Source organism: Pelodiscus sinensis, chromosome 1, assembly GCF_052426305.1.
Source record: "Pelodiscus sinensis isolate ZL-2025 chromosome 1, ASM5242630v1, whole genome shotgun sequence".
Taxonomy (NCBI): Eukaryota; Metazoa; Chordata; order Testudines; family Trionychidae; genus Pelodiscus; species Pelodiscus sinensis.
In genome coordinates this window covers 6,267,016-6,283,658 of record NC_143052.1, presented here as the reverse complement: position 1 = coordinate 6,283,658, position 16,643 = coordinate 6,267,016, and the positions used below count along the sequence as shown (strand labels likewise).

Below are 16,643 nucleotides of genomic sequence, written 5' to 3'. Positions count from 1 at the left end.
GCATTGGCCCATCGGATGGGATCCTGGGCTAGATGAAACGCTGCTCTGACCCAGCGTGGCCGTTCTTGTTTTCTCTCATCCAGGTACTAATGGAGACTCTTGGTGCCTTGGGTGCTCAATGCCGATGGGCTGCATGCAACATCTACTCTACTCTCAATGAAGTGGCTGCCGCCCTGGCAGAGAGTGGTAAGGGATTTTATCCCCTTCTGTGTGCTTTCGAGAGACTCCTGTCAGCTTTTCACTATTAATACTTTTAAAAGAGGACACCGTGCAAGCGTATTATGTTCTTTTTCAAATAACTTCCCCCTCAGCGTACAATAACCCCTTTGCAGCTTGAAATCTCTAGTGTTTCTTTCTTTGCTCAGCCTCCTTCTCAGTCCACACTCTGTTCTGCTCCCCAAATCCCTATCCCCAAGCTCCTTTTGTCACTCATCCTCCATCCCAGACCCCACACTGCCTCTGTTCATATCATGGAAGAGCGTGCCCCTTGACCACTTGGAGTGCCCCCCTCCATGAAAAATTATTGCCCACCTCTTGGGTAGAACAACAATGAACAGATCTAGCGAGAGGGTCCGAACTCTTCGCTTGATGACTTTTTGAAAGGCCCTTTCAGTAAAGCTCATTCCTGCCGGTGGTACCATGTAAGCACCTCCACAACTGGTGGCAAGAACCAGACCTCCATCCCAGCAAGTGCTGCTTCCAGCCAGAGTCTGTCAGTATGGGTGCTCTCACGGTAACGGGTAGCCGTGCATCACCCTGACCATCCCACCTTTGCCCGGCTAGTGGAGCACTCGGGCGACACTTTCATAGATCACATTAGCATTGAACTTCCTTCCTGTCTCTGTCAGGTTTTCCTGTCTTTGCCTGGAAGGGGGAATCTGAAGATGACTTCTGGTGGTGTATCGATCGCTGTGTCAACGTCGAGGGATGGCAACCTAACATGGTGGGTCTCAAACATGGTAGGATCTAAAATATCTGGCACATGTAGTAGCAGTTAGAAAGGCGGATGTTCCCGCTATAGTCTAGAGAGACTAAGGGTGGAATAGGGTTCACAAAAGGTTTGGAATTATTAAAATTGTGTTCCCTATTAAATCCCGAATGTAGCGTTCTATCTGTCATCAACCACTTATTATACTGCTTGCCACCTACATAACACTTATCTTCAGAGTGCTTTACAATTCTGAACTGATCCTCACAACATGGGGAACAAACTCATCACTGTCTGACACGTAGGGAATTGGAGAAGGTGGTTGAAATGCTTGCAAGAGACTTTGCACAGAGCCATTCCAATTCTTATCCATACAAGAAGATTGCACTAGTTTTACTTAGGTCAGTTTTTAAACCAGTGTCGCTGAACTGGTGCAAAGCCCTGTGTAAATGCTCTTAGTTCAGTTTGAGCAGTTTATTTCACTCTAACTTTTAAACCTGTTCCTAAAGCTGCAGAAAAACACTCAAAGCCAAATAAGCGTCCACACTAGGTTGTCAATGTATAGTCGACTATATGATTAACCGATAAGCCTCGGCGATGGTACTGTAGGGGTTCCACAGAAAGTTTAAAATAGAAACTAAAACAAACGTATGGAGCCTCTCGCAGCCAGCACGTCCTTCAACCTGCTTTGCTTCCCTCAGCTTGGGAAGCCGCGCAGGCTGAGGGACATACTGGTTGTCAGCATGGAGCCTCTCAGTTCCCATGGCTGGGAGCTGGGAGGCTGTGTCCCTGCAGCCAGCAAGTCCCTCAGCCCGCGCTGCTTCCCGAGCGAGCCGAGGGACGTGGCTCAGGAAGCAGCGTGGGCTGAGGGGCACACAGGCTGCAGGCACAGCTATATTGCTCAGGGGGTCTGTAACGTTTTAATAGATTGAGAAGGGGTCCATATGCTTGAGGTTCTGCACCACTGAACTACACACATTTCCCTCCCCCCCGCTTGCTGCCTCTGTAATAGAGGCGGCAAGCAAGGTGGCGGGAGGAGCTGGCTTAAAAGGTAAGGGGGGCAGGCTGGAGCTGATAAGCGTGCAGAGGCAAGGGGGCAGGCAGGAGCTGTGCCGGGGGGTACCTGACTTAAAAGCTGGTTTCCCCCCATCACCAGATCCGCGGTGCCATCTGCCCCTCCCCCTGCATTGCTGCCTGTATCAGAGGAGGCTGCCTCAAAGCAGACTCTGCCTGCAGCGGGCCCGAGCTCCCTGCAGAACGAGGCTGCTCCGCATCCCACAGAGCAGCCTCTGTCCATGGCGAGCCGGGGCCCATTGCAGACAGAGGCTGCTTCGCAGCAGCTCCCCACACACAAAGGCTTCTCTGTATCCCACTGAGCAGCCTCTGTCTGTGGGGTACTCGGAGCCCCCACAGACAGGAGCTGCTGCCATGCCGCACTGCTGCCCCTGTATCAGGCAGGGTGGCAAGCAACTGGTCTGCGCAGGGCACTTGTTTTTAAACTGGCTCCCCTTGTGGACCAGCTCTGCCTGCCACTCTGCGCTGCTTCTTCTGATACAGAGGCAGCAGCGTGGGGTGGCAGGAGGCTTCCGGGGAGTGGGGCTGGGAGCACACTGGCTGCTGGCCCCACCCAGGGACTATCGAATAGTTGTGTAACCGCTTAGATTTCATTGTACACGACTGTTCAGTTACATGATATCTAATATCCCTAGCCCACACAGCAATTTGCATCAGCTTAAATAGATCATCTTAAATTCACACCTTAGGTTCTGCCCGTGCAACTTTTCCATGTGGGCTTTGTCTACACTTCTCTGTCTAAAGTGCCGCTGTGGCTTTAACACAGAAGTGTGTGCAGGGCTCTTCCAGCACTGTAGGTAAACCAGCTCCATAAGGGGAGTGGCTATCAGTACAGGTAGGGCTGCTTCCAGCTCTGGGAGCCTCTTTCCACTGGTGTTTTACAGCACTTTGACTTGCTGTGTTCAGGTGTTGTGTGTTTCACACTCTTGAGCAAGAAAGTTACAGTGCAGAAAAGTGGCAGTGCAGACAAGCCTTAAGACAAAGCCTCAATTTTAGAGCCAGGATTAGGACTCCAGAGACCTTGAGAACTAGTCCTGATCTCATTATATCATACTGCAAAAGAGTTAGACGTGTAGCTCCTTGCTTTAATGGCTTGTGACCACCTTGCTCATAGAGCCCGGAGCTTGGGACTTGGCAAATGGAATAGTTTTCAGTTCTCTCTTGTTTTTTTCCTGCAACACTTGAGAGTTGTCCTTTGTGCTGGTGCTTGCATGCCTAAAGGATGGTGGATATTGGGATGTATTTCTATTGCTTCCGTTTCCTCATATTGAATTATTTGGGATGTGTTAAATAAAATGTGTATTTAAAGAAAGAAAACTATCCCCTGCAGAAGGTTTGAGGAATATTCAGATAATCCATCCCTGTATCCATAAATCTGCATATGGAAAATTCAGTCGAAGAACTGATAAACAGCTTATGTTGGAGAATGAGCTCTCATCAGGAGTGACGCTGAGTTGGTGGTGATGGAGAGATCAAAACCCTGCCTACATCTGGCACGTTTGTGCTGTGATAGTCTGACTCGTCATCTGGGTTCTGTGAAATGTGCTAGGATGACTGGGGTCTTCTCAGAATTCCTTTTTTGAGGATAGCATTGGGGATCTGTGGAGCTCTTTCATGTGGTCCATAGAACAGACCATTCTGCATGGGGTTCAAAGACAGGTCTTGTAAAGATAGAGGGGCTAGGTTGAAGCTCCTCTTAGTAGGGACGTGAACGACTAGTCGCTTCCCTCCTTCTTGCTGCCTCTATCAGAAAGAGGCAGCAAGGTGGGGGAAAAGTGGGGGGTGCCTGAAAGCAGCATGCAGCCCGGGGCTGACGGGGGAATCCTCCTCTGGCCCCCCCTTCCAGCAGTGCTTTTGCCTTTGAAATGTAGCAGCAGCCCTGAGGCTGTTGCTACATTTCAAAGGCGGAGGTGCCCTTATTGGCTAATCTAATAGTCTATGCAAATTGCATCGACTATTCGATTAGCCAATGAATCTAAATTTAACATCCCTACCTCTTAGTAGAACACTCCCTAACTCCATTGGGGTCTGCTTCCTCCTTCCCCACCATGTGTCAGCCTCTCTCTCATGCTGCTCCAGTGGTACCCAGAACCTTGCAGGTAGTTCCAGAGATAAAGTCCTCTAAAAGGAAGACGTTCCTCTCACCTACCCAGCTCTAGAAAGAGGGTAGGTTACCTTACAAAGCTGATTCTTGGGGGACTTCACATCCCAGAATGGGACTGCAACATGGCCTTTCATTCACGCTTACGCCATGCGCTACGTAATCTTACCTCCTTCAAGGGCTGACACTATCTTTGGTGATGTCATCCTTTGAGCTGCCTGGGATTTATCTCCTCAGCACCCTCCTCCGCTCTTAGGGTATGTCTAGACATGCCTCTGCCGACAGAGGCATGTAAATTAGACATACCGACATAGTCAATGAAGCGGGGATTGAAATATCCCCCTCATCATTAAAATAAAAATGGCCACTGCGCTGTGCTGGCTCACAATGTGGCAGTCAGGACGCGGATCAGTCGACAGGGAAAGCCGTTGTCGACCCATCCTGTAAACCTCGTTTCACGAGGCATAAGGGATCGGTCGACAACGGCTTAGGTTATCGACTTAGGGAAAGCCATTGTCGGCCGATCCCTTATGCCTCGATCCTGTAAACCTCGTTTCACGAGGCATAAGGGATCGGCTGTCAATGGCTTTCCCCGCTTCATTGACTATGTCATGTAGTCTAATCTACCTGCCTCTTTCAGCAGAGGCATGTAGTCTAGTTGTACCCTTAGAGTGAAGGGTACAACATAAGGACAGATGTTGGCAGAAGGAAAGGTTACTTGCACAGTAACTTAAGTTCTTTGAGATGTTTTGTCTCTATGGGCACCCCACCTCCAAGGAATTGGAGCGGCTGCAGGTCTGCACCTCCTTCTGTGTCCTGACGTGGGCGCATGAGACGCTGCCTGGTGAGAGTGTGCAGCCATGGGCACTGCTATTCACAGTCTCCAGCCAAGAGTGGCTCTGTTCTGTGCATGAAGCAAAGTGAAATAAGTTATCTGGGGACAGGGCTGTGAAGGGGAAATAGCTGCGAAACAGGAAGGATCCGGCAAACTGATCTGGGGGGGGATTTGAGAATTACTATTTTAAAAAGAACCTTATAGTCTGACTAGCAGCTGCAGTGAGAGACTGTCGAGATTCCAGGTTTGCATTGTTGGAGGAATAACGTACAAATCAAAGGAGAAGGTATTTCTGTGCAGAGGGTGGATGATATCTCTTCTGGGATAATAGACACAGCAGGTGTGTGCCAGAGGATATAAATGTCCCTTTTGAGGAGAGTGCAGAGTGAAAATGCAATTTTGTTTCTGTTACCATGTTTTGGCCCCTCAGAGTTCTCTGAACCAAGCTGCATGCAGTAAAACCAGTAGGTGATTGATACAATGCAGTTATACTAGCACTCTGGGCTAACAAAAAGTCTGACTGCAAGTAGCAACAGAAAGGCAAGGTAGGGCTAATGTTCGGAGAGGCTGATTTGATGAAAAAATGTCCCTAGCTTGGTCATGCAGGTGAAGATTGGTTTCCTAAAATAACTGGAAAGGTTCTAAAGAAAGATCCTTATCAATCGGGTGTATGAGGAAACTAATGGAAAATGAGCAGGTGGTCATCTGCTGACGTGTTCCGGGAACTCGTTCTCAAACCTTAATTTTCAGAGGGGTAGCTGAGTTAGTCTGTAGCTGGAAAAACTTAAAAAACAACAAACAGTCCTGCAGCACCTTAAAGACTAACAAAACATGTAGATGGTATCATGAGCTTTCGTGGGCACAGCCCACTTCTTCAGATGACTGGAGTATTAGAAGTCCAGATCCAAGAATAAGGGAAAGGGTGGGGGGTGAAAAGGAGGAGAGAAAAAGGAAAAAACATGGAAAAAATAGTGAATTAGATTGTTCAAGTTATTTATTCTTGGATCTGGACTTTTAATACTCCAGTCATCTGAAGAAATGGGTTGTGCCCACAAAAGCTCATGACACCATCTACATGTTTTGTTAGTCTTTAAGGTGTTACTAGACTATTCATTATTTTTAAAGTTTATTCAAACCTTAATGCCTTTTATCTTATATTCTCCTAGAAGGAGAAACTGACTAAAACCCAGAAATCTGTCCTGTTTAGGCATTTTCACAAGAGGACTCTCTGCCCTATCAATTAAGTGAGGATTAATAAAACCAAGGTTTTCAGTAGTTTGTGCGTACTCCAAGTATATGGGTAGTTTGAAAGGAATCAGGAGGGGAGAATGAGTCTCATCTCTCATATTTCACGATCATCTCAGTGTCTTCATTACATTAGAGCTCTCGATTTGATGTGAAAAGTGTGCTCTGAGCACAGATTGCGGAGCCAGGAACTGCTGAGCAATGCCACTGCTCTGTGTGGGTTTGGGCAAGTCATTAACTGCTCAGTGCTTCGGTTTCCCCATGAGTTAAATGGGAATTATATCTGCACACACAGGAGTTTGTTTGCTTGTAAAGTACTTGGAAGAAAAGGAGGTGTGTTTATTATTTTGTGAAGTACTCACAGTGGGCTAAGCTTTTGCCAAACATTCAGAAAGGAGCAGTTGGTCCCTGCTCTGAGGAGCTTGTCCTCAAAGGACATACAGAGATTATTATCAATAATAAACAACACCTCGCATTTCCAAATCACTGTATAAACAGCGACGCTGGCAGCGTTCTGGCTCAGTGAACACACTGCCAGCATGTTATCACAGGAGAAAACTCAGCTGGATATTGTCAAGTATGCGGCTGATGTTCCATTGTGCAGTGTGCCTGGGATGCTGGGAGTGAATTTTGCATTTGGAATGGCGCTAAAACAGCGTTTGGAACAGAGCAATAATGCGATACAGTGCAGGGTAGCACCAGAGCATCTGGGTCTGGTAGAGTTCTCTGAGAGCAACACTGCTATGGGCAGACGGCTACTGCTGAGCCAGTAGAGGGTGCAAAGAGCTAGGCTTTTCCAGCTACTGTTCAGCCAAACCCACTTTGGGTTTCCTCTGGGACCTGCTGCTGTCTCCTGCTGTGATGGGAGAACTCATTGTGCACTGTGTTTGGGGTGTCACTTCCACTACCCACCTGGAGCCAGCCATGGGAAGTGAGGGAGTTAAGGAGGTGCACATTCTGTCTGCAGTGGGGTTTTATTATACCCCAGTGGGACGAGGGAACCTTGTGAAACTCTGTGCAGTGTAATCGTGGGAATAAAAGACTTTTACCTGGATACCCTTTAGGATGGCTCTGTATTCCATCCAGGCACAGTCCGCACAGGAGTATCACGCAAGGGCCTAGGCGGCTGAGTGCAGCTGCCTATTTGAGACTCACGCAAAGCAGAGTTTTGTGGCGGCAAGGTGAGAAGTGCTCTTCATTGCCTGGCTGTGGGGATCTGAGATGAGTGTTTGACATGCTGTAAGTCACATGGAGCATTCAGCGCAGAGCAGAGCAGTGCTGGGCGCTTGTGGAACATGCTGAATCCCTTAGACACCCCAACAGAAGAGCTCAGAGTTGGGGGCAGAGCTCCCCGCCCTTTCTTTGCATTTGGGCTTTGCTGGGAGGTAGTAATTGGAGGTAGTGAGGATTGGGGCCGGGGGAAGGGAACCTAAACAGGCATCTGCCACTTAACAATCTCTGTCAGAAGTTTTTCTGATCCTTTTCATGGGTCTTCAGTCAATGTATGTTAGTGAGGTGGGTCATGAACTCTGGTCCTAGAGCTCTTTGGTGCTTGGAGGGTCCAACCTGCCACCCAGGGGTCTGTTAGAATACGAGTTGGATTCAGACAGAGATACCCAGTCCTGGGAGCCGATTGGCAGAACGCTGGGGGCCATGTTTGGTCTACCGCCCTTATTTAAATCGGCACAGGAGAACAGGAAGTTGTTCATGCAACTGGATCCATGTTGGTCTTGTGCTTCCTGCTCCCCAGCTTCACTTCCTGGTACCCTCTACTGATCTGACTCTGGTTATCGATCTGTGGTTCTGCTCTGAAGTTTGTCTCCTTCTGGTCTCCTGGTACTCTGATCCTGCCGGCCAACTGATGCTGGACTCTGCTTGATGGCCTATCTCTGAGCCTGATCTCCTGGTCTCAGACACAGCCTGACTCCTACTTTGACCACTAGGTCGCACCAGTCATGTCCCAGCATGCAGTGAATTTACTCCCATTGTGGTAGACAAAATCTGTGGCTGAAAATCCCCAATCCATCCTGCAGATGCTATTGTATTGTGGCGCCCCCACGCCGCCTCGCGGCGTTTGTCCGGAGGGCTCGCTGCTGTCCTTGAGTCCCGAGTTCCCCAGTTCCTCTTATTCGTGCGCTTATCTTCGGTTTCCCACACCCCAACAAGGCGGGAGGGGAAGGGGGGCCCGGGCCCGCCCTCTCTCACGGGCCCCAGCCCAGGGCCCTAAGGGTTCTGGTCCAGCCGACCCGAACCCGGCTGACGGGGTACGACCCCTTAACTCATCAGCCCACCAGTCATCCCTGACTCTGCCCTGGGCTGCTTCCTTCCCCTCCGGCTCCCGTGCTCACCAACACGCCGCGGTCCGGTGCACCCGTACGCCGGGTGGGGAGCAGCTGTTGCTCCGTTGCTCCTCTAGTCCGTGGGGCGCTCCGCTCCGCTCGGCTCCGTCACTCGCGGTCTCCCCTCCCTTCCTTGGGGCCGCGGGTCCATTTTAAAGTTGGCGCCGGGGTCGCGGCCCTGGCGTCCTGCGTCGTCCCCGCCCCTCGCGCCGGGGCGTCTGCCCGTTGCCGGGGCGACGGGGGCCTGGTCTCCGGGGCGCCCGGATGACGTCCTCCGGTGCGCCTGAGGCCGACGCGTTCTACGCTGCCGCCGAACACCGCGGACAGCGGCGGGGGGCGCACGGCCTCCCGCTGTACAGAGCGGCTGGGACGGGGCTCTCCGCCGCAGGCGGGATCGCCCCGTCACATGTATGCAACAGAAAACCCAAACGATAAAATCAACTAATGCCACACAGTAGTTTATTGTAGCATGGGCTGCATCTTTCTTATAGATTAAATGTGTTTCGTAATGGCCTGGTAACCACTCTTTCATATGCTGCCTTTTGTTGGGTGATAAAACACTGACAATGGAGAGATAGATTAGAACTGTGTTTCCAGACTTACAGTGCAGAGGGCCCGGTTTCTCTACAGAGAGTTAAACTGTCGTGTCTCTCTACCACCAAATAGCTTTTTGTTTAAAAAAAGCTTCAGAATGCTAGAAGAGTTCTGGACTCTGGTTTCAAGAGGGTCATTAGAGTTTGGAGAGTTTTGCAACTTTATTCAACCATTTGTTTAATTCTAGAATCTCATTGGTGGTTGTTTTTTTAATTGTAATTTAAAAATACGGATTTTGATGTGCTTGGACGCTGCCTAAGATTTTAGTGAGAAGAATGGGTCTGGTTCAATAAGCATTCTTCCATTCTAGTACCTGCCTAAAGAAATCTCACATGGCACTGAAACTGAGCCATATTTGCTGGGTCTGGATTCACCAAGCTGCAGTGAAAAAGCTTGTTCTGTCAACTGGCCCTGAGCTATAGTTATCTAACCACACAAACCCAAACATCTCTGCCTCGGCCCTTCTCTCCCTCTCCATTTCTGCTCAGTCTGTCCTTCCTCCCTCCACCCCTTGCTCTCCTCCATGCTCACTCGCACCTAGGGGAGGTAGGGTTCAGAGTGAGAGAGGGGGCTCTGGGCTGAGCTGGGACAGGGGTGTGGGTGCAGGAGGGAAATACAGGTGCTGGGAGGGAGTTTGGGTGCAGCAAGGAGTTCGGGGCTGGGCCAGGGGATTTGGGTACAGAAGTGGGTGAGGGGTGCAGGCTCTAGGAAGGGAGTTTGGGTGGAGGGGCAGAGGATGGGGGCAGGAGGAGTTTGGGGTGTGGGCTCTGGGACGGGGCTCAGTGTTGGGGCAGGAAGTTGGGTTGTGGAAGACGGTCGGGGTGCGGGCTGTGGACAGGCGGTGATTACCTTGGGTGAGTCCTGCTTGACAACACAGCAGAACTAAGGCAGGCTTCCTGCCTACCCTAGCCCTGCACCCTTCTGGAAGTATCCAGCACGTCCTTGCAGTCCTGCCCAGGTGGCTCTGCATGCTGCATCTGTAGGCACCGTCTCCACAGCGCCCATTGTCCGCAGGCTCCAGCCAATGGGAGCTACGGTCATTGCTCAGGGGGGAGCCAGCAGTGGAGATTCTCCCTTCTCCTGCGTAGGGGCCATGGGAAGAGACATGCCAGCCATTTCTGGGAGCAGGACAGGGCCAGTGCAGGCAGGAAACCTGCCTTAGCCCCAGTGCACCACCAGACTTTTAGTAGCTCATGTCCTGGGTTGGGTTCAGGAGCCCCTTGGAGATTGAGCCAGATTCCAGGAGACTGGCTACCCTACAGTGAACACAAGTCATGAAAATTCAAACGTCTTGTACCTGGACTGGTGCTGTCACCTTTGTTCCTGCTGCTCTGCTTAACTTCATTCACATCGTCATCTTCCGCCCGACGTTTGCGACGTGTAGACTTAGTCCTCGGTAAAAATTGTTCCATTGCAAAGTGAAACGCTCTTGTCTGCCCCATCCCCTATCCCTGCTGGCCGGTGCTGTAGGCAGCGCTATCTTAGTGGTGCCGTCTCTTTTCACTCTTCAGCAGCAGGGGGCTTTCAGACAAGCCATTGTGAGTCCCTAGGGTGCTCTGTCTCACTGGACTGGAAATGCCCTGTAGGAGTGGAGGGCACAGACAGGCTGCCAGCCCCACCACAGCTGCCACATAAGACGCAGACCCCTAGGGAAATCAGGTCATTGTTAAGCTGATTTTATTGGCTTCTTAATTAGAGGGAAAAAAAGCAAAAACAGGCATATCCATTAAAAATTGTCCCCAGCGCTCCCCTGTGAACACTTTGTGGGTCCCCAGGGACCCCTAGCTCACTGGACTAGAAAGTTTGAGATCTTTTCCCATCTCTGATTTCTAGGATCCTAGGCTGAATTATGGTCCTTAATAAGGTGTTAATTTTTCAGTGAGCAATTGTGTTGAGCATAGAACCCACACCAGCAGATTGGTTCATTTTTAACTGTTTTAATAAAGCAGTAAGTTGGCCTATTAATTTTCAACCCAAAGGAATGTCTTGCACACTGGGGCTTTTATCTCCCTTGGCAAATGGTCCATTAGGAGGGATGGAGAGTTCAGGGGATTGGTAATGTGCTCCGGAGCCTTGTACTTCTAGGTTCTAAGTTCAAACCCACCTGGGAATGTGATGCAAAGTTGCTGCCTAAATGATGTTCAATGGCCCCTCATTCGTTGGCCTTACCAGAGGGAGTCCAGCAGAAAGGCCAGAGACTGGGCTATGGCCAACAAACACTTCCCTGTCACTTCCAAAGCCGGTTCCTCTTGCTGGAGCAAGTGGGGAGGGGGGACTTGCACGGCTGCTATTGGCGCTGTCCCTAGTCTGGGGATAAATACAGAAGACTCTAGTGCCTTTCCTGCCTCGTTAAACAGAAATGTAACCCAAGCGTCATTGCTGCGCTGAATAACCCTGGGCTTGGTTTTGTCTATTGGCTTGTAATGGCCTCCGTGATACCACGACAAGGAGTTGTATCTGAAGCTAGAATTCAGTGACTAATTTACTCCTCGTGTAATTCATGAAAGAGGTCGGTGGCTTTGCTGGATTTCGGTACAGTGACTTGGTGCAACGTTCTCATTTCAGATCTTGGATGATGGAGGGGACCTGACCCACTGGATTTATAAGAAATATCCCAACATGTTTAAGAAGATCAAGGGGATAGTAGAAGAGAGTGTGACCGGTGTGCACAGGTAATGGAGCTGTATCTGCAGCAAACACTTAGCCCCGTCTGGGCAGAGGGTCATGTGTATGTTAGCATATGCTCAGCTCAGTACACACTAGAATCTCAGACAGTTGCCTGGACTTTGATCCAGCCTTGGAGTAGTTTCCCATTGGTTTGGACTAGGTCTTAAAAATAAAAAATCATATTTTTTCTCTGCTATATAAAAATAATCTTAAAACAACTAATGAGCTGAACCTGAGAGTAGGAGGTAGGAACTACTGAGTTCTCGCTCTGATTCTGCCATTGACCTTGGAGTGACATTGAGAAAGCATCTCACCTCTTGCTCGCCCATCTCTAAAAATGGGGGTCATGCTTGCCCACATTGCTAGGGGCAGGGACAGTGAGACGAGGAGTGAGGATTGGCCTTGTAGTACAAAGGGGAAAGCATCCTAGGCCTTGAGGAAAGGGAGAAGCTTAGAGCCAGTCCCACCCAGCAGTGCACCAGGAGTAATATTGTAAGAGGAAGTGACTCCATTGCTTGAGGGAGGGGTAGAATTCCAGATAGGCGAAGCAGCCCAAATGAGTGACTCATAGCCCAGCAGAGGAAGTGGTGGGAGGCGTGATTAGGTCAGAAGGAAGGTCTGAGCCTGGGTGCGGTTTGAGCAAGTCAGTTTCAGGTGGAGGGAAGGGGTGGGTTGCCTCTGAACAGTAGGGAAGGGTAGGGAACTAGCCAAGTGACCGAGGATGCGGACGGAAGTCTCTTGCTGTTGCAGTGAGAGCAGAGTGTGGCAGCAGCTCTTAGCCTGACTGGAGTTCAGCATCGGGATTTCGGCATGCTGCAAAAAAGGGAATCGAGACTTGAGACAGGAAGTAGTGGCTGAAAGCTTATTAAGATTTCAGCAGGCAAAATGCAGAAAAGGGCCTGATTTGACAGCGTTCTAGCAATGGCAGTCAGAGATGTATGGGTAAGGCATAGTGTAAAGAGCAAAGTAAGGTTAAAGATAACTCCCTCTGTTCTTTCAAGACTGGGGCTAAGGTCTGAATTAAGGATGCTGATGGGGGCACGCAGAGAACACAAAGAGGACACCTTTCGCTTTTGAAGCATTAGATGTGGGAAATCAGTGTATCTGGGAGCTAACATTTCAAGCTTGTGGGGGGGCGGTCAGAGTGTGTGAGGAAGGAAATACACAGTTGGGTAGTTTTGCACAGAAGAGTTATCCAGGTGGTGGCAAACAGCAGAGAGCAAGAAGGTCTGGAGAACACGATTGTACTGAATGTGTTTGTGAGAGAGCCTATCAAATTCTGGCTTGCAGGATACCAGCCAGCTCATTTTAAAAGCAGAGGCGCAGCGTCTGGGACCAGGTGTGGGCCGGGACAGCTGATTCTGACTCTCAGCAGCCCCCCACTGCACCTCTGCCCTTCACCCCTCGGAGATATTGCTGGGGGGAACCAGCTTTTAAGCTGGCTCCACCCAACACCAGCTCCTGCTCCTCCCCCTTGCTGCCTCTGATAGAGGTGGGGGGAGGAGGGGAGGGAGCAACTTGTTGACTACTTGACTAGTCGCTTACATCCCTAGAAAGGACATCTCAGGGGTACTGATCTGAAATTGCAAGAAGCATGCTATGGTGCACTAGATAAAAACATGAAGTGGGAAAGTTCAGAACATGCTAGCCTAGATTCTAATTTTATAGTGGCAATTTTTTCTGGAGGGGACAAGCATAAGTGTTTTTTAAATGAGGGACACACCTCGCATGCTGGAATTAGTAGGCTGTCCATAGGTAGATGCTAACTTTGATTTTAGAGGTATGTGCCGCTCCTTGCCTGCTAATCAAGAGAGATAAGGGAGAGTACGTTGGCAGAACATAGGAAAACCTGTCTCTGTTCATTTCTGAAGTTCTCTCCCTTATTCCTAACAGGTTGTACCAGTTATCTAAAGCTGGGAAACTCTGTGTCCCAGCTATGAACGTCAATGACTCTGTCACCAAACAGAAGTTTGATAACCTCTACTGCTGCAGAGAATCCATTCTTGATGGGTATGTAGCTTCCTGACTAAACAGAGCACTCTATATGACTTCCAGGCTTGGGTGTATTTAGACTAGACACGGGCACACTAACCTGGGTGACTGGGCAACAAACTGCCAGATGAAATTCAAAACAGGTAAATGCAAACACTGCAAAAAATAATCCCAAGCATACCTAGAGAATGATGGGTTTTAAATTTGCTGTTACCATTCAAGACAGAAATCTTGGGGTTTGTGGATAGTTCTCTGAAAACCTCAGCTCAATACATAGAATCATAGAATCATAGGACTGGAAGGGACCTCGAGAGGTCATCGAGTCCAGCCCCCCGCCCTCAAGGCAGGATCAAGCTCCGTCTACACCATCCCTGACAGATGTCTATCTAACCTGTTCTTAAATATCTCCAGAGAGGGAGATTCTACCACCTCCCTTGGCAATTTATTCCAATATTTGACCACCCTGACAGTTAGGAATTTTTTCCTAATGTCCAATCTAAACCTCCCCTGCTGCACTTTAAGCCCATTACTCCTTGTCCTGTCCTCAGAAACCAAGAGGAACAAATTTTCTCCTTCCTCATTGTGACACCCTTTTAGATATTTGAAAGCCGCTATCATGTCCCCCCTTAATCTTCTTTTTTCCAAACTAAACAAGCCCAGTTCATGAAGCCTGGCTTCATAGGTCATGTTCTCTAAACCTTTAATCATTCTTGTCGCTCTTCTCTGTACCCTTTCCAATTTCTCCACATCTTTCTTGAAATGTGGCGCCCAGAACTGGACACAGTACTCCAGCTGAGGCCTAACTAGTGCAGAGTAGAGCGGCAGAATGACTTCACGAGTTTTGCTTACAACACACCTGTTAATACAACCTAGAATCATATTTGCTTTTTTTGCAACAGCACCACACATAGTAACTGACAAAAAGGCTGATATGTTAGGAATTATTGGGAAAGGAATAGAAAATGAGAAAATATTATAATGTTGCCACTATATAAATCCCCGGTACAACTTGAACACTGTATCCAGTTTTGGCCACCCCACTCAAAAAGGATGTAGTGGAACTGGAAAAAGTTCAAAAAGGACAGCAAATGCTGTCAATGATGCAAGATGGTCTCCATATGAAGAGAAATTAAGAAGATGGGGGCGGTTTCACTTAGAAAAGAGGTGATTGAAGAGAGATGTGATGATGATTTCTAAAATCAGGAATGGAACGGAAAAAGTGAGTAGGCAAGTGGTAAATTACCCTTTCCACAATACAAAAACCAGAAGTCACCCAAAGAAATGAATAGACATTAGGTTTAATACAAACATGGGGAAATATTTTTTCTCACAGCTCTCAACTATCTGTGGAACTCATTGCATAGATCGTTGTGCGATCCAAAAATATAACTGGATTCAGAAGTGAGCTAGCTATGTTCATGGGGGATAGGTCCATCAGTGCTATTAGCCAAGATGCTCATGATGACCCTAAACCTCTGACTGCCGGAAGCCTGGAAGAGAAGACAGAAGTAGATGCTACAAAATATCTCTGATGTGTACACCCCCTGAAAGTCTGCTTTGAGCGAGAATCCTGGGCTAAATGGACCATTGGTCTGACCCAGTGTAGAAGTCGTATGTTCTAAAGGAACATATGGAAATATTAAAAATTAATTTCTTGTGAAAACATAGGATTTGCGTTAGTGACTCAGCCCATCCTAATCTGACATCCCATGTCCTTCTTTGCCTAGTCCCTAATGTTTCAGTGGAAGGCAGGTTCCCCAATATTGAACCTTATCAGTAGTGCTCATGTTGTGGAGGGGAACTGGGGGAAAGAACTTGTGGTGATCAGCTGATGCCTTCAGTCAGAAGATTGGTTCCCATAAGTTTGAAGGGATAGCGCAGCAAATCCAGCCTCAGCAGTAGACTCTGACCTGTCTACTTGCTTTTTTTATTTTATTCCTTTCTTTAGATATTATGAGGTTGATGGTCTTGTGATTGGGACACTAGCTTGGACTTGGAAAATCGAGTTCATCACTTAGCTTGGCCACACACTTGCTATGTGGCCCTGGGCAGGTTGCTTAATCCACCATCTGCGCAAACAGGATGGTATTTTCCTGCCTCCCTAGGGTGTTCAGATACAATCCTAATCTATCCTGAATCCTGTGCAGACTCTAGTGATACAGCGCAGAGATGTAGCTAGGTATAGACTGGCTTATCTCAGTCTCTTGGGCGTTTGTACAGAAGTTTTGTGAAACTAAATGGCTCTGAGGGCTAATGCAACTGCATTGTTGAACTACTCTTCCTTACGCTGTAGCAGCACCAAGGCATCCCAGTTAGGGATCAAGGTCTCAGTGTGCTGAATAAAGCACACGTGTGTAATGAAAACACAGTCCCTGCCCCAGAAATCTTACAACTGAAGGTAGAATTGCTTCCAGATTTTCAGCATGATGTAAAGTTGGGTGCATGTGTATGCAACGTGTTAATTACCAGTGACCATTTTCAATGTAGAAATTCAAAATCACCTCCTTATCTTGCTGTGTCCTGTTGAATAGGAATAGATGTAAGTAAGTTGAGCTCTAAGATAAAACCTCACTCCAACCTCTTAAACAGAGCAAGAGAAAATCGGTGCAAAAGTGCAGCTAAATCTGCAGGGATTTCTGTCTAAATTCATTTGAAAAGGAAGGGAATTTTGCCTTCCCCACACTGCTAACCTATTTACTTTCCAACTAAAAATAGACTGTAATGTAGGACACTGTTAGGGAGATGGAAACAGACTGGAAGGAAGAGTCTTACTTGTACAAACCTTCAAGATCGTGCCAGGAAACCATCGTTTGTCTTCTGCAGCGTCTCTTCTGGGGGCCATTGTGTGGAAAACTCTCCATTGTAACC

The 16,643-nt window shown here is 48.5% G+C and overlaps 1 protein-coding gene across 5 annotated transcripts in view; it reads left to right on the top strand.

The window, feature by feature from the left end:
• AHCYL2 (adenosylhomocysteinase like 2) overlaps positions 1–16,643 on the top strand; it is a 174,923-nt gene that overhangs the window by 139,665 nt on the left and 18,615 nt on the right. For all 5 annotated transcript variants that reach the window (XM_075925413.2, XM_006120333.5, XM_089778071.1 and 2 more), the window contains 4 exons: positions 84–186; positions 849–943; positions 11,682–11,788; positions 13,677–13,793. In XM_075925413.2, coding sequence (XP_075781528.1) covers positions 84–186; positions 849–943; positions 11,682–11,788; positions 13,677–13,793 — 422 coding nt within the window. The remainder of the gene's footprint in view (positions 1–83; positions 187–848; positions 944–11,681; positions 11,789–13,676; positions 13,794–16,643) is intronic.